The sequence below is a fragment of the Panthera onca genome, chromosome A3, assembly GCF_046562875.1.
Source record: "Panthera onca isolate mPanOnc1 chromosome A3, mPanOnc1 haplotype 2, whole genome shotgun sequence".
Lineage (NCBI taxonomy): Eukaryota > Metazoa > Chordata > Mammalia > Carnivora > Felidae > Panthera > Panthera onca.
The window spans coordinates 74553515-74579281 of record NC_138341.1 but is presented as its reverse complement, the minus strand read 5'-3'; the positions used below and the strand labels follow the sequence as shown (position 1 = coordinate 74579281).

At 47.3% G+C, this 25767-nt stretch overlaps 1 protein-coding gene and 1 long non-coding RNA gene across 5 annotated transcripts in view; one reads left to right on the top strand and one right to left on the bottom strand.

Moving 5' to 3' along the window:
- PRKCE (protein kinase C epsilon) overlaps positions 1-25767 on the top strand; it is a 497042-nt gene that overhangs the window by 442996 nt on the left and 28279 nt on the right. For all 4 annotated transcript variants that reach the window (XM_060606918.3, XM_060606953.3, XM_060606963.3 and 1 more), the window contains exons 12-13: positions 16430-16568; positions 21976-22164. In XM_060606918.3, coding sequence (XP_060462901.1) covers positions 16430-16568; positions 21976-22164 — 328 coding nt within the window. The remainder of the gene's footprint in view (positions 1-16429; positions 16569-21975; positions 22165-25767) is intronic.
- LOC144615920 (uncharacterized) lies at positions 1963-14921 on the bottom strand. The gene is made up of 3 exons (XR_013554635.2): positions 10170-14921; positions 6466-6637; positions 1963-5023 (listed from the first exon to the last, which is right to left on the bottom strand). It is a non-coding gene; the product is annotated as an uncharacterized LOC144615920 (long non-coding RNA).

Genomic DNA, 25767 nt, shown 5'->3' with positions numbered 1-25767 from the left:
TTACTTGTTTTTATTATATATATATTTTGTGTGTGTGTGTGTGTGTATATATATATGTATATATATATATATATATATATATATATATGCAATGTATAACTCCCCATATCTCTCTATGTCATATGTATTTATCATTACTTTATTACATATATATAATTTATTATATATATTACTTTATTATATATCATATTATACACACAACAAAGTACCGAGTATGATTAATATCTGAGAGAGTTACATCTTCACTCATTGTCACATAACATGTTAACTACTTTATTACACATATATGTCTTTGTATATATACAGGCAACACATAGCTCCCAGCGTCTCTGTATGTATCTGTGTCTACAAATATTAATTTGTTTCTATGTGAATAACACTGTATACTTTATTATGTATATGTAATAAAGCACATAGATAATGCAGTGTGTGTATCCTAAAGCATAGAGTATGATTAGTATAATGTAGAGCTGTAGGTGGATGGGGAGATGTTGAGAATTCTGTGTTGCCTGGGCACATCCTCACAGCCATGTTCACTTCCTTTTTAGTTTTCACTACAGTTTAGTTTTTGCCACAGCACTTGCTAGAATAAATTCATAAGTCATAATTTATTTCGGAGTAGAATATTTGGAGAACTTATTTGTCATATATCTGAAACACCCACAGATTGCAAGTTTTTGTGCTTAATTTGGTCAAACAACGTGCTTTCTAGCTGAAAACTATTCCTCTCATAGACCTCATCAGTATCTCACTTGGTCTGGCCACTCTCTGGCCAGCTGGCTTACACCACAAACTGGCTCCATTCAAAACCAAATTAAAAGATGTTCTCTGTACAGGTAGAAATTGCTGCTTTCATACACCCTCGTGCTAGCTCAAGAGTAGTAACACTATTGCTCAATCTGGGGGTCCACTATGCTCTGTGTGTACCCTGTGCCCTTACTACCCATCCATGACCTTTACTGTAATGAAAGAGACTTTGTTTAAAAGCTGGGTGTCACGTTTTCCCAAGGCAGAGATGAGTTAACCTTTTTTAAGTACCTCCCTCCATCGGACATAACTTAGTACTGTTTCATCCACATCTGTGGCCAAACAGCCTGCTCCAGTGTGAAGATCAATGCAGCTGGTGATTGCCAGCGAAGTCAGGGGATGAGCAGCACCCTGAGTTTTAGCTGAATGACATCAAGAAAATCCAGTCCTCCCAGGATGCTCTTAGGGGTAAATAAAAAAAGTAGCTGGCTCAGGCTGGACCCAGAGGTGGGGTAAGCCAGTGGCCCCTAGAAGGGATCTAGGCCCCCTCCAGCCAGGATATGAGACGTGGTATTGAAGCTGTGCCCCCCGCTCCACACCCCATTTTCTCTACTAACTCTCCAGAGTCCTGTCTTCAGTTTAGGCAGGTTCCCTGGGGGAAGTTATACTTCAAGGCATAAGTGCCCACCTTAGCTCAGTGACATTGAACATATTTGCAACTAATTCAAAGGGTTTTATTGTTTGGGGGAGGGTTATATTTTTTTTAATGTTTTAATGTTTATTCATTTTAAAGGGAGGGAGGGGCAGAGAGAGGGAGAGAGAGAATCCCAAGCAGGCTGCCCACTCTCAGGGCAAAACCCAACACGTGACTCAATCTCATGAACCATGAGATCATGACCTGAGCGGAAACCAAAAGTTGGACACTTAGCCGACTGAGCCCCCCAGGTGCCCTGGGGGTAGGTGATTTCTAACTAGAAGGAAGCAAAGAAATATCCAGAGCACAGTGGCCCCCTCGGATGGAGCAGAAGAGTCCATAGAGGGCACCCAGAAGGCAGTGGGCTAGTAGAGAAGCGAGAGGGCTCAGGAAACTGCCCTATTGTTGAGCTGGGCTCTCTCTAAATCTACTAACTGGGAAGAGAAGGAGGCACTGGGTCCATCTTGGTTGGAGACTGGGAGGCTCCTGGAGAACACAGAGCTTGGGGGGGCGGGGGGGTGTCTCTGAACGGGGCTTCTTCCTGAACAGAGATAGCTGCTGTCTTGTGCACGGGCAGATCTCCCGGGGTCACTGCAGAGATGATGCTTTCTTTCCTTTTTTCCCTGAGCAGAATCCTGGAAATCCTTTCCCTTCTTCCCACTGGCAGATTTGCGGTTTACAGTTCTGTTCTTTACTAAAGCTGTTCACTGGGCCAACTCTGGCACATGATACCTCTACTGATCTGGAAAGTATTTTCTTGAAAAATACAACTTATCATCATCATTTCTGAGTATGCATTGGAATATCTAAGCATAGAGAGAAAATCTCAATAAATATAAGTACAGGCAAGTGCCTTTATCTCTCCGAGCCTGAGGTGGATAGTTGGGCTTCCGTGGGCTTCTGGACTCCCCAGGCTCCTGAGTTTCCTCTCTGGTTGTCCCGTTAAATATCAGCCTTGCTCCCAGACCAGTCTTAACCCACTTCTCTTCTCAGACTGTTTCACCCACGCTCATTATTTCTCTAGCCCAAACCTTCATCTCTCACCACTTGGTCGGCATGTCCATTTAGACGTCTCCAAGTCACCTCAGACTCCGCATGGGCGGGTTGAGGTATTGGGAGACCCCTGCCCTCACTCGGAAGCCAGGACCTCCCTGGTGCGTGGTAGCGGCCCATTCAGTATTCATCAGGTGGAGTGATGGAGGCTGTCTGCTTTATAAATTCCACCAGATTTTGTCCTCCCTGAAGACACGGAGGGATCTCCCTCGCCTGCCTCCCCCTGGTGGGCCTGTGCCCTCTCCTCGGCCATTAGCTGAAGGCCTACACCCACGAGGAGACGTGTAGGCTTGAGCACAGCCCTGTCGCTGTCCTTGCAGCATGTATGCATGCATATACACGCGCACATTCCCATATTAACGGTTCTGATCAGCTGAAAAGCACCACATAGTCCTAGAAACAAATCCCTTGCGTGGCCAAATTAAACAAATACAAATGTAAGACGCCTTTTTTTAAGACTAATAAAATCTGTTTTCTGTCCCCTCAGAGGTCAGTCCACTTTCAGCTCCCTGGCCTCGCACGAGGCCTCTGCTATCCTCCAAGTAACTTGGGTGACCCCCACTTTGCAGGAAGACGTGCTTTCCCTACATCCCCCTCCACTTGTGCGGACTTACATTTGTGCTCCCTCAGCTCTTTATCTGGGTGGAGGTGACCCGCGAGGCGCTGACCGCTCTTCTAGCACGCGGCTGCCCATGTGGCCGGACGAGGAAGACCTGCGCTGCCCTCGTTTGGGCAGCCGCTCGCCCTGCCCAAGGAGCTCGGAGAGTGGCGCTCTGGCCTTCCTGTCTGGGAGTCCTGGGCACGAGGGTCTAGAGTCCACTTCCGCTCGGCTCCCGACACACCCCCAGAAGGGTCACTCTTGGTCCTTTAGCCAGAGTGGCCCTCTCTGTGATGACAGAATGCTGGCCGGATTTGGAGCTGCAAATTGCTGGGCCCAAAAAGGGCGAGGCCGGCAGCCCTTACCTTCTAAGGGCAGCGGTAGCATCCTGCTTGTCCCTCTAGTGTAGAACTTACCACCCCAGGCATTCTGGCCTCATGTCCACCTCTCCCTCCAGACCCCGAGTACAGGGACTGTCTTCTCTATCGGTATCCTCATGGCCTGCTACAAAAGGCAGGCTCTGAGTGGCAACCATAATGGAACGTTACACAGTAGGGCCATCTAGGCAATGGGTGCGTTAGGGTTTGTAATCATGCCATTAACTACACCCTCACCAAGGTGGACTTAACACAGATCCGGCTCCTCCAGATGCTCAGCCAACAGTGAGTGCAGGCTCACTTGGCAAGGCTCTGGGGACCATGCTGGGAACACAAAGACACCGCCCTGGTTCTCATGGAGCTCATGCAGGGGAAAACCATTTACTCCAGGAAACAAACAAGCAACATCATTACAGGTTGTGGTCGTTGCCGTGAAGGGAATGGCTGAGGTGACAGAGATGAGGGTCAGGGTCGGTGGGGGACGAGTGGTGGTAGGCCATTTTAGACACAGTGGCCAGAGAGAGGCCTATGGAATGGGGATCAAGTCAGGGACCCTAGTGATGAAGAGTCTGTTCTCCAGGGAGATGGAACGGCGATGTGGCAAAGGTCTCAAGGCAGGAAAGTGCTGTTGGAGTCCCCTGTGGGGCTGGATGGATGGGAAGGTGGCGGCAAAAGAGGGAGGAGAGGGCCAGAGCCAGAGCGAGGGTCTGGGGCTCCCCTCTGACTGCCATGGAAGCTGATGCATTAGCGAAGGGGTTCTTCCTGAATGTAATGGGAGAACGGATGCAATCAGCTGCCTCTGATGGTTTGCCCTTGGCCTTAACAATTTTTAATAATAACATGTTTTAATAGTTCCATATATTATCTGAAAGCATTTGTTCGGGCCGTCTGGCTGCCTGGGGCCATGATTCACAAATGTCCCTCCCTGCTCACTGATTCTTTCATCCTTTGATGGAGGATGTGTATTGAGAAGCTAGAGAGCATCTGGCAACTGGGGGACATCTCAGCAACCCCCATGGGGTGTCCATTGTGGGAGGCAGATCCTTGTAGCCAGGACATTGAGGCAGGAGACAGGCTCACACTCCTGGGAAGCACCCAAGGCCCACAGACCCAGGTTTGGATTATGAGGGAGTACAGTGAGGGATGAGGCTGATAGTCCAGGCTGGTGGAGACCCCAAAGCACCTTGCACACTATGCCAGGAAGCATGTTCGTGGGGCGCCTCTAAAGAATGCAAGTGGAAGGAGAGCGTCGTCTGATTTACGTTTTCTATAAAAACGCCTGCTGGCAGAGATTTGCTCCAGAGTGGAAAGGGACACATTTGGTGTGCAACAGCCAGGACTGCAAGTTCAGACTTCATGGGCTCCAGCTGCCTTCACTTCCCAGGATCTCAGACGAGAAGGTCCTTGGGGATTGACTCATCCAGCCGTCTTTTCTCATATTTGAGGACAGTGAACTCAGAGAAGTGATTTGCTTGAGGTTGTCGTTGTCCTTGGACCCAGTCTGTACACCAAAGCCCATAAATAGCCATTTCCCAGTGCAGGTTGATTGATGACCTGGAGAGGAATGGGGAGGGCCAGGGGTAAGTGTCATTATGGTCTGAGGGATCCATCCCACTGGCTGGGGACACAAGTCAAGACTTATTTCCCTTCGGTGGAAGTCAGGATATTGTCTGTGAGTGTATCAAGCTTAAGAATTTGCTTTCATGAGATGCCTGGGTGGCTCAGTTGGTTAAGCATCAGACTCTTGATATCAGCTCAGGTCATGATCCCAGGGTCGTTGGGCTGAGCCCCACATCAGGCTCTATGCTGAGCATGGAGCCTGCTTAGGATTCCCTCTCCTTCTCCCTCTCCTTCTCTCTCCCTTCCTCTGCCTCCCCTCCCCTCTCAAATAATAATTAAAAAAAAAAAAAAAAAGAATTTGCTTTCACGACTGTGGGTTTAAAAAAGTAATTGGACGGGGCACCTGGGTGGCTCAGTTGGTTAAGCGTCCGACTTTGGCCCAGGTCATGATCTCACAGTTTGTGAGTTTGAGCCCCGCGTCAGGCTCTGTGCTGACACCTTGGAGCCTGGAGCCTGCTTCGGATTCTGTGTCTCCTGCTCTCTCTGCCCCTCCCCAGCTCATGCTCACACTCTGTCTCTGTCAAAAATAAATAAACTTAAAAAAATTTTTAAAAAGTAATTGGACAATCATGCAGTCAAATAAGTTATTCTATAGTGCTTCAATTCCAAGTCTTCATGTCCAGGTACAGCCCCAGGCTATTTATTTTGGCCACGAAAGGAGTACCGTTTCACCCCTCAGATTTCTAGAGGTCAGAGTAGTAGCTGAAGGCCTACTGGTCAAAACAGCATGGTCTAGCTTATCAGTTACATCTTATAACTATGTTGCCATGAGTCAGAAACAACCATCACCCCAATAGCAACAACTGTGTTGTCAATCCCACAGCAGGACAGCTATAAATACAATGTTCCACACTGTCCCCCCCCCCCCCCGCCCCCCGCCCTGCCAAACAACATAGCAAAGTGATTCAGAGCATGGGAGTTGATATCAGGCAAATCCACTGTGTCACTCCCCACTTGTGTGTCCAGGGCTAGGTAAATAACCCCTCAGACCCTTCTTCCTCATCTTTAAAATTGGGGTGAGCACTGGGTGTTGTATGGAAACCAATTTGACAATAAATTTCATATAAATAAATAAATAAATAAATAAATAAATAAATAAATAAATAAATAAAAAGAAAATGTAGATAACAATAGTCCTGCCACATTCCTAGGCTATTGGTAGGATTGAATGAGATAATGCATTTAAAGATTTAATGCTGAGCCTGGGCAAAAGCATTTGGGGGAAAAAATGTAGTTAATTGTTTTGTCCTAAATTATTGAGCTTTTCCTATGGAAAGACTCAGAGATTTCCCAGCATGCTGGCCCGGAGTGAAATATTACCACTGACTCTCAGCTCAGGTATCAGCATAGCAGTGGAGAATTTTTAAATCATTTACCTCGACTCTGCAGCAAATTCTGCTTTTCCCTTTGGTGAGAGGCATGAGGGGCGGTTTTACAGGCTCCGTGCTTGCAGTGCCATCTGGCCCGGTGTGGTGCTTGAGTGATTTGGCTTTCCTGGGTGTGCTTTGGGGTGGCTGCCACAGAAGGAGCCAGGAGAAAGGACATCAGCTGGTCACCAACATTTGCCACAGTGTCAAGGAGAGTGTGCTATCCCAGAGGGGAAAATTGTCTTTCTTGTAAATGTGTTGTTAAATTTACAAAGGTGTTTAGTGACATCTGCCAGAAGGGCCTATATTCCCATCTGATTAACCACAATCATGTGCTAGTCTCCACTATTTGTCCAAAAACAAGCAGAGTTTCTTCATAATCTCCCCTGAGGGGCCTGCTCTCTGGTGATTGAAATATTTGGCATCCTGAGAAGTAATCCTTCTAATCTCTTATCTTCAAGTAAATGGAAGAATTTGCTATCATATGTGTGGCATTCAGGCCTGAGCTTTGTGGAATTAGCATGCCAGAGAAATATTCCAGTGAGCGTAGCACCAGGGAAATGAAGGCATTAAATTTTATGGAGCCTGGTTGATGAGGATGGGGGCATGTGGGTCTCTTCCTTTGGGGTGAGTTTTCAAGTCAAGCAAAAAAAAAAAAAAAGTTCAACTTTTTCTTTTCTTTTTTTTTTTCTTTCTTAAGTTTATTTATTTTGAGAGAGAGCAAGCAGGGGGAGGGGCAGAGAGAGAGGAGCAGAGAGAATCCAAGCAGGCTCTGCACTGTCAGCACAGAGCCCAATGTGGGGCTCGATCCCACAAACCATGAGATCATGACCAGAGCCAAAACCAGGAGTCGGACGCTTAACTGACTGAGCACCACCCACCCCCCCCCCCGCCCCCAGGTGCCCCTGTTCAATTTTTTTCTTATGTGTGAAAGTTCTCAACTTGTGCCAACCCTTTGCTAAATGCTTGTGGTTTACAGAAGAGTTTTCTGGCCCTTATTCTTGGGGGATCTGCCAAGTTGGGAAAATACGATTTCACAAGTAGGAAAGGATGATTTTGAAATAAGATGGCTGAGGCACAGCGGGAGGAAAGCTGGACTCCACCCAGCTTCTGTTGTTCAGGTCCCTGCTCACCTCAAGAGCCTTGGTGCTCCCCCCACCCCCACCCCCAGCCGGGCCATGCCGCCATGTTCTTTACAACTTGGGGCTGTTGTTGGGAGAAAGAGAGATAAGGTGTGTGATAGCACACAGTGAGCCACAAAGCACAGGAACAGATTCATGCTGCTACCACAGCTGCTCCCTGGCTGTGCAGAGCGCCTACCCCCAAGGGCCTGGGAAGGTTGCTGAGGGTCTGGAAGCTGTCGCATCAATCCTGATTAGTGACACCTGTGCTGCTCTACCCCCTACTCCTTAAACCACGGCCTCCACCTTTGCTTTCTCCCCTGGGGCACTGGTGTTCCCCTCGGTGCGTGTGAGGTGTCATTCCCCAGGCCCAGGGGAAAGGAATCCGTGATTTTTTCAGTGGACTAGACTAAAAGTTTCAGTCTCTTTCCATCTCTCAAGTATTGTTTGACACTTCCCCCGTATGTTATAGTTACATATACTTTGTAGTTTTCACCCTACAGAGTCTATCCCTGTGGTTTATACACACTAGGAAGTAATAAGTACTTCTCAAAGAGTTTTTAGGGACCTACTCACCTGCCCTCACAGGGCATGCATGTTTTAAGAAATGATGGTTGGAGACCCCTGGAGACTCTTAGAGACAGTTAGTTACTCCTGGAGTAACCACCATGTATTGGGTACTATGCTAGAACTGTCACATGGGTTACATCATTTAATCATGGCAATTGTTACCCAGATTTTACAGATAAGGAAACTGAGTCCCAAAGATATTTGAGATTTTCTTGACTGTCTCTTGAGTTTCTGGAAGAGATCTGTGCTCCTATCTCAAGGGAGCCTTGGTTATACCATCCTGCCCCTAAATCACTCCTTCCCTGTCAGCAGCTGTGACCTCTCGGCTTCTGTATTTCCCTTCTCACCATGAAGCCCACCTTTATAAGACCAAAGGAATTTGGAGTCCCATCAGCAGACAGAGATTTACAGCTTATGGATCTTACATTTGGTCTGAAAGCTGGTCACGGGTAGTTGTGTGGCGTAAGCCCAGCACCTCCTCTTACCAGCCATGCACGTGTGGGTGAGCCTCGATTTCCTAAGACGTTTAAAAAGATTGGTTGATGGTATATCAAATGTCCACAAGGCTGGTGTGGTCAGGCTTCCTGTCTCCCAGGATAAAATGGCAGAGGACATTCCAGGCAGATGTACCCTTTCCTGATAGCTTTGCTGTCAAATCCCTGTTTGGCTTAATGATCTGGGCCAGACCATCTTGGAGCTTTGATCACTGTGTAAGACTTAGATTAGGGCAGTAACAGTCCACCAGAGGTCCTGTAGGGGATATGTGACAATGTGTAGAGCCATCTGGGGCCTTGTGAACTGGGCAGGGCAGGGGGGTGTGTCGATAATAGCATCTAATATGCAGAGGTCAGGGTTGCTACTGAACTTCCTACAATGCACCAGACAGCCCCCCACAACAAAGAATTATCCAGCTGCCAATGTCAATCCAGCTCCAAGGACGAGAAACCCAGGACTAGAGGGGGCACAGTACACCCTGTTCCTTACCCTCTTCCCCACACCTCATTTGGACCTCTGGAAGCTGGGAGAGAAAGGGAGTTTCCATGGAATTTCTCACAAGTCCTCAGTCTAATGGAGGTCTAGTCGCCTTCAGTCAGGTACCAAGTGACAAGGGCTATGATAAAGGCATTCTGCCTGAGGAAGTGCTGGGAGGGACCCCACCCTAAAATCAAAGACTACCAAATATGCTCACTATCACCATCGTTATTTAGCATTGTTCTTGAGGTTCTAGCTAACACAATTAGGCAAAATAAGTAAGCTAAAAATGTAAACACTGAAAAGGAGGAAGTAAAAATGATCAGCAACGACAGATGATTTGGAAAACCCAGGAGAATCAACTGGAAAACTCCTTTACAAAAATGAACATTTGGGGTGCCTGGGTGGCTCAGTTGGTTGAGCATCCGACTTCGGCTCAGGTCATGATCTTGCAGTTTGTGGGTTCGAGCCCTGCATCAGGCTCTGTGCTGACAGCTCAGAGCCTGGAGCCTACTTCGGATTCTGTGTCTCCTTCTCCCTCTTCCTCCACTTGTTCTCTGTCTCCCTCTATCAAAAATAAATAAAATATAAAAAAAATTTTTTTAAATAAAGAACATTCAGTGTAGTGGCAGGGCATAAAATGATAAGCAGAAATTAATAACTAGTAAATACATATGCAACCAGATAAATAATATGATGGAAGAAAAGACCTTGTTTATAATAGGAAAAATTTTTTTAATAAAAAAAAGTTTTTTTGGAGAGAGAGCACGCATGAGTGGTAGTGAGGGGACGGGGAGGGACAGAGGGAGAGAGAGAATTCCAAGCAGGCTTCATGCTCAGCCTAGCACACCACAGGGGGCTCAATCCCACGACCCTGGGATAATGACCTGAGTTGGACACTCAACCCACGGAGCCACCCAGGCACCCTCAAGAAAAGACCCCATGTATAATTGGAATTTAAAACAGACAATAACAACTTGCATTCTTTAGAAGTGGATTCCGCTGTAATTATCATATAAACCCCAGACAACAGTGCTTTAAATAAGATACAAGTTTCTTTTTCATATGAATGCTAACTGGAGATGGGAAGTCCAGTCACCATTACTGGGGCTTTTGGTCCTTTTCTTCATGGTCGAAGGTGGCTGCTGATTCTCCAGGCATGATATCCTCATCCAGGCAGTAGGGAGAGGAAGGAAAGAGAAGAGTAAGCTTCTTCATTTTGTGACTTCACACAGTTGATTGGCTAGAACAAAGTCATATAACCACACCCAGCTTTAAGGAAGGCTTTGAGTCCCAATTTATAGCTACATCACTATGAGCAGGGCTCAAACAACAACAACAATAGCAGCAACGTTCTCTTACTGAGGAAGAAAATGAGAAGGGGTATTGGGACAACCAGCAGGCTGCCATTAAATACAACAAGAAATGCACAAGATCTATAAGAGAGAACTTGCAAATGCCCCTCAAGGACATTAGACTTTAACAAATCGGAAGACAAACAATATTATTGGATAGGAAGACTCAACATCATAAAAATATCAATTCTCTCTGAGTTAATTTATAGCTTTAGACATGTTCCCAATAAAAACATCACAAGGATTTTTTTTTAAAACAAGACAGATGATTCTAAAGTTCATATGGAAAAATAAACAAGCAAGAGTAGCTAGGAAATTTTAAGAAAGAAGGGGATCAGCCCTACTGGATGTGAAAATGTTTTATAAACCCACAGTAATTTAAAAAGTGTGATATAGATCAACATCATCAAATGAAGAGTACATAAATAAGTCCAAATGCTTATGGAGAGCTAGTAACAGCATTTGAAAAGGTGGTGTTTCAGTCCATGAACTATCCAACATATGGGATTGGAACCCAAGTTGGATCTCTGCTTCGTACTTTTATCAGGCCAAATTCCAAACACGTCAAAAGACTTCTGTTTATAAAATGAAAGCAGGGGTGCCTGCGTGGCTCAGTCGGTTGGGCATCCGACTTCGGCTCAGGTCATGATCTCACAGCTCTGTGAGTTCGAGCCCCACGTCAGGCTCTGTGTTGACAGCTCAGAGCCTGGAGCCTGCTTCGGATTCTGTGTCTCCCTCTCTTTCTGCCCCAACCCACTTGCATTCTGTCTGTCTCTCTCAAAAATAAATGAACATTAAAAAAACATTTTTTTTTAATAAAATGAAAGCAGAAAAGTACAAAGGGGGATCTTGGGAAAATGCTTTTATTAACTTTGAAAGGGGTAAATCCTTTCAAATTAAGACATAAAATCCAAAAACCATAAAATAAACCACCATAAGCAATATCAAAAATTAACCTGGGAGAAGAATTTGCAATTCCTCTGCCACTCAAAGTTCACTTCCTAATCTAGAAAGAGCTCCTTAAAAAAAAAAAAAAAACAATGAGAAACAAACACCATGAAATAAAAACGACAACAGTTCACAGAAAAAAAAAATACTGATATCTTTTAAACGTATGAAAAAATATTCAAACTTACAGAGAAACTTAAGAATATACTGAGATACTGTATTCACCTATCAGACTACCAGAAACTCACTGTTTTCACCTGTCAGACTACCAGAAACTCAATAATGTACCATTTGGCAAGGAGGCACTATCATGGACTGCTGACAGAAGTGTAAATCGTTGGGGTGCCTGGGTGGTTCAGTTGGTTAAGTGTCCAACTTCATCTCAGGTCACGATCTCATGGTTCATGGGTTTGAGCCCAGTGTCAGGCTCTGTGCTAACAGCTCAGGCACCCTCCCCTGCCCATACTCTGTCGTCTGTCTGTCTCTCCCTCTCAAAAATAAATAAACATTTAAAAAAAAAGTGTAAATCCTTCAATCTCTAAGGAGGGCAGCTTGGCAACATCCATCAAAATCTACATTCCCGTTCTATCTGACTCAGAAATTTCCTTTCTAGAAAGCATGTACGGTTACCTTCGTATATTTATAAGCATCTTTACAGCAGCATTGTTTGTAATAGCCCAATAATTGCAAGCAAGCTAAACGTTCCCCAATAAATATGGTAGAGTGTTATACAGCCACAAAAAATAGCCTCTTTATGTGCCAAGACAGATCTCCAATACATATAATGGAAAAGGTAACGCGCAAAACAGTGCATGTAGTAAGGTCGTGATTAGTTAAAAGGAGGGACATGAAGTGTTCTTATTTATGCGTAAAATGTGACCAAGACGATACACAAGACGTGAATAAAATGCAGTTGCCTGGGGCGCCTGGGTGGCTCAGTCAAAGCATCTGACTTAGGCTCAGGTCATGATCTAACAGTTTGTAAGTTCAAGTCCTGCATCAAGCTCTGTGCTCTCAGAGCCTGCTTCAGATCCTCTGTCTCCGTGTCTCTCTCTCTCTCTCTCTCTCTCTCTCTCTCTCTCTGCCCCTCCCTTGCTCACTCTCAAAAATAAACATTTAAAAAAATTTTTTAACATTTATTTATTTTTGAGAGGCAGAGCATGAGCAGGGGAGGGGCAGAGAGGGAGGTGGACACAGAATCCGAGTCAGGCTCCAGGCTCTAAGCTGTCAGCACAGAGCCTGACGCAGGGCTCGAACCCACAAACCACGAGACCATGACCTGAGCCGAAGTTGGATGCTTAACCAACTGAGCCACCCAGGCGCCCCTAAACATTTTTTTTAATGCAGTTGCCTGTAGGGGGAAAATGTGTCTGGAGAACAGATGCAGTAGGGAGAATTTTTATTGTTATGTATGCCCTTTGGGTTTTAGAACATATGAAGGCATTGTCTATTTAAAATGTTGAAACTATTAATTTAATAAGTAAAAGCTAGTCATATTGATTCATATATAGGGGAAAGGATTTTGCTGTATTTTTTTCCACTATTAAAAAAAAAATGACCCCATTCCTTTAAAAATGTCCCCAGTCCTCAAATGTACCCTGCCCTTATATTTGAGGACTGATGGGGGTTAATATCTAGTCAGAAATCCCTCTTTGCAAAGCTATCAGTCAACAAGTTCGATGAGAACCCACTATGTGCCCGGCCCCTGACCTGAGCGCCTGGGGAACACCTAGGAAGGAGAAGAGCCCACTCACCCTGCCCTGAGAGCTGGGCCTCAGAGCCAGCAAGGCTGAGAAACCATTGTTCTGATCTCCTTCCCAGGGAAGCTTTAGAGACCCCTCAGAACAGGCAGCACTAAAAGCCAGCAGGTGAGGAGATCCTGGGGCCGGAACGGCAAGTAGAAAGTGGAGGGGGGGGCGGGGGGTCTTGGGGCAGCAGTGCGGCCCAGGAGGAGGGAGGGAGAACCAAGAGGGGCCACCACCCTCAGCCAGCCATTCAGCAAGCAGGATTCCAGGGACGCCACCTTCCGTGAAGGGCCCTGGGCCCCTATGCCCTTGTAGGGAAGGGCGTTCTCTCCCTTTTCCTCTGCCTGAGCAAAACATGGCCCTGGCTGTGCCATCCACTGAAACCCCACTCAGAACTCACTGAGAGCCCAGCACCAGGCAGGCTTAGTCCCAGCAGTGTGGGTAGTTTTCTTTTTAAAGAGACTGAAGACCCCCAGGGGAATAAAGTTTTAATTGTGGCATCTCTGGTCCCCAGGGGACTTTCCAGCTGCGCCAGTCTCCCCTGTCACAGAGGAAAGGAACTTAAGTCACCATCTCTTCCATGAGACATGGTTTCATGTGGGGAGGCAGAGCGCTAGAGAAACACAGACAGCAGAGGGGAAATTTGAAGAGGTGAGTAGTGGCAGGATTTCTGGCATCAGCGGTGGGACAGTGTGAAGATGTGCTTTAGCCTGGGGCCTCCCTTCCCCACAGCAGAGGAGACAGCTGCCCGTGGACTGCCTACAGAACATACTCAGCCCTCGTGGTCCCCCTGGGCCTTCAGCATGGGGTGGCTTCTTCCCTCGGGGAGAAGAGAAGGCAAGGAGCAGGGGGACAGTGTGTACCTGGGCCAGGGCTAGGACAGGCAGAGAGCAGAAGAGGGAGAAGAAAGACATTCCACCTTCTCTTGTCCTGAGTAGGAATCCTGAGCAGAAGGAAGTGCGGAGTTGAATTTTTAGAAGGGCAAAGTTCAGGCTGGCTTGGAATCTTCTGAATCTCCTCCATTCGTACAAAGCAGAGTGCACCCTTCCAATGACAAGGCTTTAAAAGAGAGGGCTTGAGAGGGAGCAGGTGGGGCCTTTCTAAATTGGGGCTGGTGGCTGGCATTGGAAGAAGACCACCAACAGGAAGGCAGGAAGTAGAGGAGTGTAGTACACAGAGGCAAGAACACCAGATTTTAGAGCAGAGGACCCAGTTCAAGTCCTAGTTACATCAACCCCCTCGTCACCTTCCAGAAATCACCTACCTCTTTCCAGCTTCCACTTGCTTACCGCTGCCACGATAATAGCAAAGCATGTTCTTCTGAACCCTTGTTCAGAACATGAATGTGGTTTGTAGACCACAGAGGTGCTTTCCACTTGTTTGTTTATTGCTGCTACAATTGCGAGTGTTGCCATGGTGACCATGGTGCGTGCGTGTGGGCCTTGACAAGGCAACACTAGATTAGGGAGCAGCAAGGGGCTGTAACTCAGTAGGGCACATAGGTTCACCTCTTGACGATGCCAACATTTTCAGATGGGCAGACAGAACACCCACTCCCCTCCAACTCAGTTTTCTTGTGAAGGAAGTGGGTGTAACGGTATAAAGGCCTGCTACTTCTACACAAACTATCTCAACCCTTTAGACAAGCAGGAAAGTGTCATCCCAATTTGATAGACCAGATAACAGACCCACAAGATGAATTCACCAGGGCCATGCCACAAGAGGGATTAAAACCCAGGCTTCCTGTGCCCAAGTCAGTGTTCTTTTCCCTTCCCTCCCACCCCAGCCAGAGCTGAGCCCTGACCACACACAGTGGCCAGGGTAGAAGGTCGAGGAGCCCAGTCCCAGTGGCGTGGCTTGGTTGGGCTCCCTGTTCTTTCTGTAGTTCACAAGCATCTGCTTAGAACAGCATATTTTATGAGCTTTCTCTTTTCTCAAGAAGTCCCAGCTGTAAGCGGAAACAGGGCTGTGGGTGCAAAGCAGGCAGGCCCTGAAATGTTTCCTGCCCCACCTTTGCACTCAGGCCCAGATCTCTGATGATGGCTGAAGTTCAAATCTAGACGCCAGCAGACTTGTGAGAAAGGCACCTCTTGCTCTGTGTGCGGGGCAATGGGCCTTCTTTGTAAGACCCTGGCCCCATTCCAGAGTGGATGCTGAGGGAGGTCCAGGGTGAGGACCTCCATCTGACAGTCTGGGTTCTTCTACGGGACAGGGTTGGGGTTTGCAGATTTGGTTGGTAGGGGAATTCTTATCCAGAACTTCAGATTTTATACAGGATCTTATGTAGAACCCCAAACTGTAAAGCAGGATGCAAGAGAGCTACACTGACTGAGGCCAGCAGGCCCCCACCCACCCTTTGTGGCCCTCACTCACTGCAAGGAACCACCTGGTCTCTGTAGGCCCTGGTCGTTGCCACCAGTGTGTCTTCCCTCCTGTCCCCAGAACCTTTCCCCCCTCTGCCTGCTTGCCCAGAGAAGACAGATCTTACAAATAGATCGTGCTCATGCAGGCAGGTCTCTCGTTGTCCTCAGCAGGAATTTCAAAACCCTCTTGCATTCTAGGCTCTTTGGGGTTGGTTTCAATCTGCCTGTCTTGCCCCGCCATTCACTGGAGCCCAATTCTCTGGTCCTTTCACTGCCTTTTACACCTGCTGTGTTGGCTTTCCCTTCCCTCCCACCTTTTCTTTTTGTGCCCTTTCCAAACCTAACCATCTCTCCAAGCTTCTCTTGAGAGTCCTTTTTTTTCTGAAGCTCTCCCAGCCTGCAGCTGCTGTCAGTGGTCTTCCCCATGAAACACAATAGCTCACATAGTCGGTGTCCTGTAAAGTAGTGTCTGATCCTTCTGTGGTTTTATCTGAGTCATCGATGTTACTATGCATTAGTCTTGTCCCTCCAACTGATCCCTATGGTTAACCCATGAAGGAAGGGGGATAAGTTGCTTCTCTCTCTCATATCGAGGTCTAAATAATTTGAATTGCAGCACATAGTAGGGCTTCAATAAATAGCTACTGATTTTATTAAACCACAGTAGTCTTGAGATATTAGGAGCTCCCCTATCATGTTGGGGACAATGGAGGCACCTTTAGGGGTTGTTCAACTTGGGCAAGAACCCTGGACAGAGGTTGGTTGCCAGCAGGTCAAGCCTCCTCAAAGGCTTTCCTTTTTATCGCAGATTTCCCTGAGATGGCCACATCTCTCCAACTCAAGAAGACCATATTGGGGTGGCTGAAGCACTAATCATGTGGTTCTGACCCCTCTTGCAGGGATTTGAAACTGGACAACATCCTTCTGGATGCAGAAGGTCACTGCAAGCTAGCTGACTTTGGGATGTGCAAGGAGGGGATTCTGAACGGCGTCACAACCACCACATTCTGTGGAACTCCTGACTACATCGCACCCGAGGTAAGACCATGTGCTAACCACCTTCTTCCACCAGGGCAGAGGCAGGGATCCATTCCCATGCACTGGGGTCACTTACTGGTGCTGGGGGAAGGTTCTAGAAAACTAGGATAGATTCTGAGGGAGGAGGGAGAAAAGGAAAGGTAGAAGGTTTGCTGATTTCTCCGTAAGGAAGTTGACGGTGATAAGAGAGATACTGGGCAAACTGTGAACAGGCCATTCCCCAAACCTGGGCAGGTCCTTCCCTCTCAGTCCAGAACTACCAATGAAAGTAAGACTAAGAGAACTTTGTAGACTTCTATCATTGTTTTCACTTCTTAGTAACCGGAATAAAGGAGCACCATCGATAAAGGCAGCAGTTAGCTTCTTCATTAGCTGTAACGCACCTACAGTAAAACCAAGAATTATTTGCCCTTCCTAGTGGTGTGGCGATTCTGCATAGCAGGTGCACAGGGTCAAGCAGGAAGAGGAAAGCTCTAAGAGATGTCCACTGGGAGCCCTACTGATGGTCTGCCTTTTGTAAAGTTGTCTGGATGTTTTGTTCCTCATAAAGTATTTGCTTCGAATTTCTCCAAATCAATCTTACCTAGGTTGAGTGATACCTAGTGTGACATGATTCCAATTTAGGACAAAGTATATCACAGATGCTTAATAAAAATGGACTTGAGGGTTCTGACACATGTAAGATGGGAAGGAAATACCAATCCCCATTAAGCACTGCCCGTGGTGGGTAGGTGTTAGCCCATTCAGATTTCATTTCCTTTCAGTGGCATTGTTTGAGCACCTGCTAGACACAAAGCAAAGTGGGGATAAAGAATTGGCTAAACACTCATCACTCTCCTTAAAGAACTTCTGGTCCAGAGGCAGTGGCAGATAAGTAAACAACTAATTAAGCAGAATAAATAGATATGAGAGACAAGATGGTATCCTCAGGGATAAGGGGAGTCTTCTTGGAGCACCTGGTAGATAAACTAAGTTGTCAAGAATCAGCAGGATTTCCTTTGGTGGTAGGGAGTGGGAAGCATTCCCGAAAACAACAGGGAAGATTGGGGTGGGGGCAGGGCAGTACAGGAGGTTCAGTATCCCTGGGCTCTGAATCCTTTAGGGCAGAGGCTGTGTTTCTAATCTGAGTCCAGGAACCAGCCCACAGATCAGGCTTTTAGTCATGGTTCGTTGAATGAATAAATGAATTTGAACTTGTGACACTCCACCATGAACACAGTTGAAGGGATGAGAATATTCTTGGCCTTGTCCAGAAAAGGAAAATAGTATAGCTATTTATGGTAATAGATAAAATTAGGAAAAAGGATCAAGGAAAGTGGTCTTTTTCCTGTAGGCTCTATAGACCCACTAAGAGTTTTCCATTGGAGGGTGTCCAGGTTTCTCACACCTGTCCCAGGACGCAGACAGGCAACAGCAATATAGCTCAGAAAACAGAGAGTGAGGGAAGGTCAGTGAAGAGACTTTTCACAGACCGGACAAGACATGGGGGGCCTGAGGAGAGATGTGAGGATGGTAAGTAATAGTTGAATTCCCTTAGGACCTTTATCTTCTAGGAGATCTGAAAGGAGAGATTTCAAAATATCTTCCTTAGTAGGAACACTAGGAATTTAATCTTTGAGGAGAAATCAGCAAAAGTGAGGGCTCTCAATTGGGACCTTCTTTTTTACCATCTTCCTCATTCATTTCTTATCATCAGAATACTTGGTTCCAATTCCTCTGTAAGCTGATGCCAGAGACAAAGGGTTAACAGGCCAGCATAGTAGTTAAGGACCCAGCCCAAGGCAAACATTCACTTTATGATGAACAAAACGCCCACACAACCTTCATGAAAAGCAGTCCATTGATGAGAGTCACAATGAATAGGGCTGATCTCTCGGTCTATAAGGAGGCGCAGACACTGTTCCTTCCCATTCCATCTTTATGTCCGCAGTGCAGAATCTCCACTATGTGTGCAATGCCAAAAGCAATCCCTGGTCTTCCTGTAGGCAAATTACAATTGATAGAGACACTGCTACTTTTATCAAGGGCTATGGGGGAGATTAGATGAAATTATGCCTCTAAAGCATTTAGCCTGGTGCCTGGCCCACAGTGAGCACTGGGACAATAAGTAGTAGCTCCGTCACCATCATCACTGTTGCTGGCACGTGCAGTGTGGGAAAAGCACAGTCCTGAGAGTTGAGTTTCCAGGCTAGACTTGACCATTGATGCCCCCATGGGACCTTGACCAAGTCACAAAATGTTTTCAACCCCCCAGCTTCCTCATCTTTCAAATAGGAATAACAATTCCCGCCCTACCTACCTCATCAAGGTGTTATAAGAATCTAATGAGATTAGAGCATGGAAATGCTTGAGAAACCATAAGCCTCTATTCAAACAGGGAGGGGTTGTGAGGTGCCTGGGTTAACCCTGAAACCAGAGACACCTAATGAGGCGCTAGCTCATCTGGTGCTAGCTCTTCCCCAAGGCTTCTCTTCCCACCATGCGACCTGGGCTAGCCCCCACTGCACCCCCTCTCCATTTCCCATGCCCAGCGCGTGCTCCCCAGGAAATGGCAGCCAGCCCTGGGTATGACTGGCACCATTAGACCCAATGCCTGCCCTTCTCTTCTACCCGGGCTCTGACCAATTCAAGGGGGTAGCCACCATACCAGGTGCCCTCCCGTGGCGTGTGAAGCCTTGCCCTTCTCACCTCTCCATTGTTGACAAGCTGGTGAGAAAGCATAAAATTAGGGCCAAGCCCAAAAGGAATTTTACAAAAGATGCCTCCCCAAAACGGAAGGCTCTGGAGTGGGCCTGGGGAAGGGTGGGCAGGGCCGCTCTGTGGTTTCTGCAGAGCCGTCCTGGCTGAGCACACATGGGCCACCTGGAGGTCACCTCCCCACCACCCTGTGGAGGCACTGAACCCAGATCTTCCACCTCCTGGAGGCTGGAGGGTGGCCACCCTGGCACCCCAAGCCCCCTGAACCCAAGAGAGAAGGAAGCACACCCGGTGAGACACACACTGGGGCACATGTGGCAGCCAGTATCCCAAGTGCTGCAATTGGCCTGGTTGCGGGGGAGCCGGGGGTGGGGGGCATTGCTCAGAAGCATGCTAGAACCCTTATGCCTGGTGCCTTAGAGACGCCCAGAGGGAACAATTGACCATGAAAAAATAACCAAAATCACGGTAGTATATGGAAAGTGCCTAAAGATCTTAGGGACAGGAAAGGGTCTTAGGATGTCAGAAGATAAGAGGAAAGCTAGGGGAATATGAGAAAGCTTTCTGGACAAGATGGGTGATAGCGATGCCCTCAAAACCAGCAATGCCATGCTGAGCCGCACAAGGTGTTGGCTCATTCATGACTGACAGAGCCACTCGCTGGCTTTGGCTTTGGCACAGAGCAGCATTACTGGCTTCTTGGGACAGCAGAGCTTACTGACCCTCAGATACCATGTGATGACCACTGAGCTAAGAGACCAAAGATACTCACCAAACAGAGTGCCAGCCCCAAATAATTCAAAGATGGCTGCGTTTGCTTGCATTTCTTTCCATTCTAAATTAAAAGGATTCTTAAATTCTTAAATCATGCGTGCTTTTAATGTTTTCAAAATGATTCCTCCCAAGTCTTTTTTTACTTAATCCCAAGCAATCTCTAGTCTCTAGAGGGGTGTTTTGAGAGACCATGGAAAGCCCTGGTCCTCACAGTCAGCATCCTCTTCCCTGGCTGTCCTGAAATCTGAGAACTTGAACTGGAGCCTTGCTCTGGACAAGTTCCCTGTGAAGTTACCTGCAAACTGACAAGACTGTTCATGGCCTTTGCCATTTTGGGGAGAGTCCTGGATGTACACCCCTTTTAGGACATGCACCCCACCCCTGCTTGTCCTCTGTCACCATCACTTTGGGGAATTCTCCATAGAATTACAGAGCTGAGAGAAACCAGGAGAGGTCATCTCCTCTGCCCTTCTGTTCTTGGGCAGCACCAGGCCTACTCCTGCTCTGATAAGAGGAGAAGATAATTATGGGATGGGGACAGTACTTCATAATCCCTTCCTTAGCAGTGGGGACAGCGCAGCATTTATTTCTACCCTGAGCCACACATAGACCATTGACCTACCACGTACTTTATATACATGGAGACCAAAGCTAACAGAAGAAAACTTGGATCTCCTACCACCTTCCAATTATCTGGAGCTTTGTACTTTGCAATATGCTTTCAAATCTTCCACCTTGATTCATCTTACAAGGTTGAGCTGAGAATCTGAGCTTCATCGGATGAGGAAGTCAAGTGAGTGGCTCCAGATCACCCAGAAAGAACTTAGCACCAAACTTGGAATAGAGTGGAAACATCCCGATCAGTCTTCCATCTCTTCCACTGGAACCCATAGCCAGTGCTCCAGAAAAAAATAGGATCGGGGCAATTACTCACTTTTCTGAAGGTTCTGTAGCTTCCTAACTTTAGGTGGCGTTTCTCCCAGATACTGAAATTGTGATTCATTTTTTAAAACTGCAGTCCCCACACGCCATGCAGGAAGGTGACGGCACAGAATATTCCTCAGCCACGTGTCATACATGCGTTTAACATAAATGCATTCAACTGTGCCTGCAGTCAGAGGAAAAAAAGAGAGACTGAGAGCCTAGGTGAGAGAAGTGACTGTTGACAAAGATAAAGCACACTGGATGATCAAGGAGAGGATTTGATTGGGGCTATTGCAATAAGGAGAATGTCTCACAGAAAGTGAAGGGGCCTGGGCTTTGCAGAGGCAGGCAAACAAGAGATTCATCAGTGGGTTTTATGGGAGTCGTGAGGAACGCTGGAGATGGGTTTTTTCCTTCCTGGAACATCCAAAAACATAGTCACCCTTTGTGGTTAGAACACAAAAGGATGGGGAGACTTATTGACTACAGTTTCTTTTCCAAAAGCACAGGACTCAGGTGAACTTGACATTGTCACAGTTTAAAGAAGACTGACATTCTGTTCACCTTCTCACTGTGTGCGCCACACTCTGTGCTCGGTGTGAGACGATCCTTGTTTGCTCTCAGTCGTTCACAGCTTGCTTATGTCTCTCTCAGTCTGCATCTTGCTCCTCTGACCCTGAATTTAGTGTCAAAAACACTCATGCATTTTTATATGGTCCTAAGCGCAAGTCAGGAACTTCATCTGCTCAAAGAACAGGATCTATTCCCACGGGAGGACAGGCTGTCAGTGTTGACTTTGGAGGAAAGTTGATAGTTAGCCCCCAGCATCGCACGTTCTAAACTCAGTTTTCACTGAATTGGCTGATTTCGAGCCTAAATCATACCAGCCTGGGCCCTGCTGTGCAGAGAAGCAAGCTGGAAATAACGAGGCAGTTCGCACAGCACTTGAGACAAGGGCGGCCGTGGGTGGGGATCGTTGGCGAGCCCTGACCTTGCCCGTTTCCTCGAACAGATCCTGCAGGAGTTGGAGTACGGCCCCTCAGTGGACTGGTGGGCCCTGGGGGTGCTGATGTATGAAATGATGGCTGGGCAGCCCCCGTTCGAGGCCGACAATGAGGATGACCTGTTTGAGTCCATCCTCCATGACGACGTGCTCTACCCCGTCTGGCTCAGCAAGGAGGCCGTCAGCATCCTGAAAGCCGTGAGTCCTCGCCCTCCCCCTCCCCCTCGTGCCTGCTCCCCTGGCCTCTGTCTTCTCCCTCTGTCCCTGTCACTCCTTTCCCATCCCATGAGACCTTTCGCTATCCCTCTCCGCCCGTCTCTGGCCCACCTCTGCTGCAGCCGAATGGTAGGCAGTCACAGTGGGGAGCTGAGGCTCGAGTTGCTTTCTGTGGGCCAGGGACGCGTTTGTGTTTCCTGAGAGGGAGCTCTGCATTTCAGAGGGAGCAGAACCAACCCAAACCGTGCCAGGATCACTTCTGCCCCCTTACACACCAGGAACTGGACCCTGTGTCCTCCCCTACCACCCGCACCCATCTTCCTCTGGAGCCTGTGATGGACAAGAGGGAGGCGAGCACAGTGTATCTGCATGCATGACGGCATCTCTGTGGCAGAAGACCTGATCAGAAAAGAAGTGTCCACTTAGGGCGTGGAATCCATGCGCTGGATTCAGACATGACAGAGAGACTATCCCCAGCCCTGCAAATAATCCCTCACACGTGAAACGCTCAGTACTGCCTCAGCACAGCTCTTTCCGCCATGTAAGCCACTTGTGCTAGGGCAAGTACGTGAAGCTCCCTGACCTCCTTGGAAAGCTGTAAAAGCTGGGGTGCAGGGAAGGTGAACAGAGCAGTTGACCCTCAGGGTTGAGGCATGACCGAGGTGACAGCCCCAGAACCTTGACTTCCAGTCCTGACTTCTTTCACCCACCAGAATGCTCCAAAGTTCAGTATTTGGCACATCACATTCACCAGATTTCCCATATCAGGTACCCTCTCAACTGTGATTTACTTGTTCTTTCAATGCACTACCAATATTTACCTAATGGCATGTTTTTTACAAAGAAGTTCTATATCACTGTCATAAATGGAAAATCAGTATCATTGCCATAACTAATTAACATAAATCATCATATGAAATTGGTAAAAAAGACCTAAAATCACTTTGTAGGTGTCTGGGAGCACACATACCATATTCTGGAAAATGCCACATCAGAGCATGCTATTCTCTTCCGCAGTTCTTTTTTTCTTCCTCCTTTCTTCTTTCCCTCAACTCATCAATTTCCCTCCCCCCCCCACCTTCTCTCCCTCCTAATCAATAATTTAATGACCTATTTTTTTTTTAAGAGAGCACAAGTGAGGGAGGGGCAGAGAGAGGGAGACAGAGGATCTGAAGGCTGTCGGCGCAGAGCCCCACGCAGGGCTCGAACTCCCGACTGTGAGATCATGACCTGAGCCGAAGTCAGACACTCAACCGACTGAGCCATAATGACCCATAATGACCTATTATTTATTGAGTGTTTCCAATGTGCTGGGCATCATGCCTCATGCTAAGTAAGCATTGGTGGCTATAACAGCCAGGGTCCTGCTGGATTGGTTGACTACAATCCAGCAGGCAAACGTGGGCAGTAAATAAAAAATAGATCCACACATAGTCACCACTGGGATGAAAGCGGTGAAGGAAGCAGATAGAATATGTGTATTCACTCACCTAGTGTGTGCCAGTGAGCATCTATTACGTACCAGGCACTGTGTCAGATGCCGGCTAAGGAGAAACCTGCAGGCAGCACCCAAAACACCCAGAGTACCAGCCCAGCAGAGCTGATCACTCGCCCGGCGCCCTGAACACCAGCCCGGCAAACCTTCCAGTGAGCCCCCTGCCAGCACCCCCACTAGGCTCTTTCATTTTGGCCAACCTGGAGCAGTGTTTCTCAGCTAGGTGTGATTCGTTTGGCAACGTCTGGAGATGTTTTTGCCATCACAGCTTGGGGTGGGGAGGGAGCATTGCTGCTGCTGGCATCTAGTAGGTGGAGCCCAGGGACATGGCTAAACATCCTACCGTGCACAGGACAGTCCCTACAACAAAGATGTACCCCACCCAAAGTGTCATTAGCACAGAGGTTGAGAAACTTTGACCTACAGAGATTCAGAAGCTAGAAGTTGTGCCTGTGTCCACTGATCCGTGAGGGCAAAGTCTCTGAGAGAAGGCATTTCCCTGTAAGAGCTTCTGGCTCGGGAGCATCTTCTTGAGATGTTAAAATCTATATGTTTGTCAGTAGCCCTTATACTTTGTCTCCCAGAAGTGGAAGGACAGGAAGAGCTAAGGAAGTAAGGAAGAATCTTTACTCCCTTGGCCTTGGAACACTTTACTTCCTCACATTCTAATCCCAGGCCAGGTTTGGGACTGGCCACTGAGCTCTGTCTCTGAGACCTGCTGCCTACATCAAAGTGGTGCAGAGCTCTCGAGAAGGCTGTTTGCATCATAGAGTTATGCAGTGCACAACCTGTGCAATAGTAAGTGCTGATCCTGCTGCCTTCCTTCCTTACCACTGTGCTCTAAGGCCCAGCGTTCAGCCCCCTATTTAGTCATTTAAATGTACTGAGTGCACAATAGAAGCTAGGCACTGAACCAAATGCTGGGAAGATGGGAATGATTCCTATATCCTAGAGCTCACCAAGGGTAAGGGATGTTTAGATAAATTATAATTTTTTTAATTTTTTATTTTAAGAGAGAGAGAACATGAGCGGGGAAGGCGCAGAGACACAGGGAAAGAGGCTGAGCTCCACGCTCAGTGTGGAGCCCAACATATGGCTTGATCCCAGGACCCTGAGATCATGGCCTGAGCTGAAATCAAGAGTTGGTCACTCAACTGGTTGAGACACCCGGGTGCCCCTAGATAAATTATAATTAAAAATTTTTTAATGTTTTAATTTATTTTTGAAGGAGAGAGAGAGAGACAGAGCATGAGCAGAGGAGGAACAGAGAAAGAAGGAGACACAGAATCTGAAGCAGGCTCCAGGCTCTGAGCTGTCAGCACAGAGCCTGATGCGGGGCTCAAACCCACAAACTGTGAGATCATGACTTGAGCTGAAGTCGGACGCTTAACTGACTGAGCCACCCAGGTGCCCCATAAATTATAATTTAAATAAAAGAGAAACATGAGGTCCCAGGTCCCTACAGGGGAGAGAATCTGGAGAGGCTTTAACAGAGGAGGCAGTATTTTGCCTGGTTCTTAGAGGATACATAGGGACTGGATATGGGCATTATAGGTGCAATAAAGGATACAAAAGCCTAACCGGGTAATCTTGGTTCAGACTGAGAAGTTTCCGTGTGCCAAACTGAGGGGTATGGACTTTATCCTATGGGTGTTACGAATCAGGAGTGTTTAACCAGGGGTGGCCTCTGCTGACTTCTAGATTAGGAGGGCAAGGTGTGCATTGGTACCATTTCTAACTCCAAACTGCCCAAAACCCCTTAAGGCATTCTCTTACCTGTGGCTCTCCCAGCTCAGTGCCCATGTGCTTTGGCTTCAGGGACACCAGGCAAGAGTCAGCAAGAGGCTCTCCCTGCCCAGGAAAATCTCCCTGAAGATGAAGCCTGAAATTGTATCAGTATAAATTTATTCCTTTGGATTATGGTTTGTCCTCTTAAATTCCTTTGTTTAAATACAGGCTCTCAGCCTTCCCCCCTGTAAAATCTAACTCTTTGTCTCCAGCTCACGTGCACACACACACCCCTGCCTTTATTTTGGGTGGCTATCAGAAATATTTCCACCTACCTGCACTGATTTTTTTCAGTTATATGG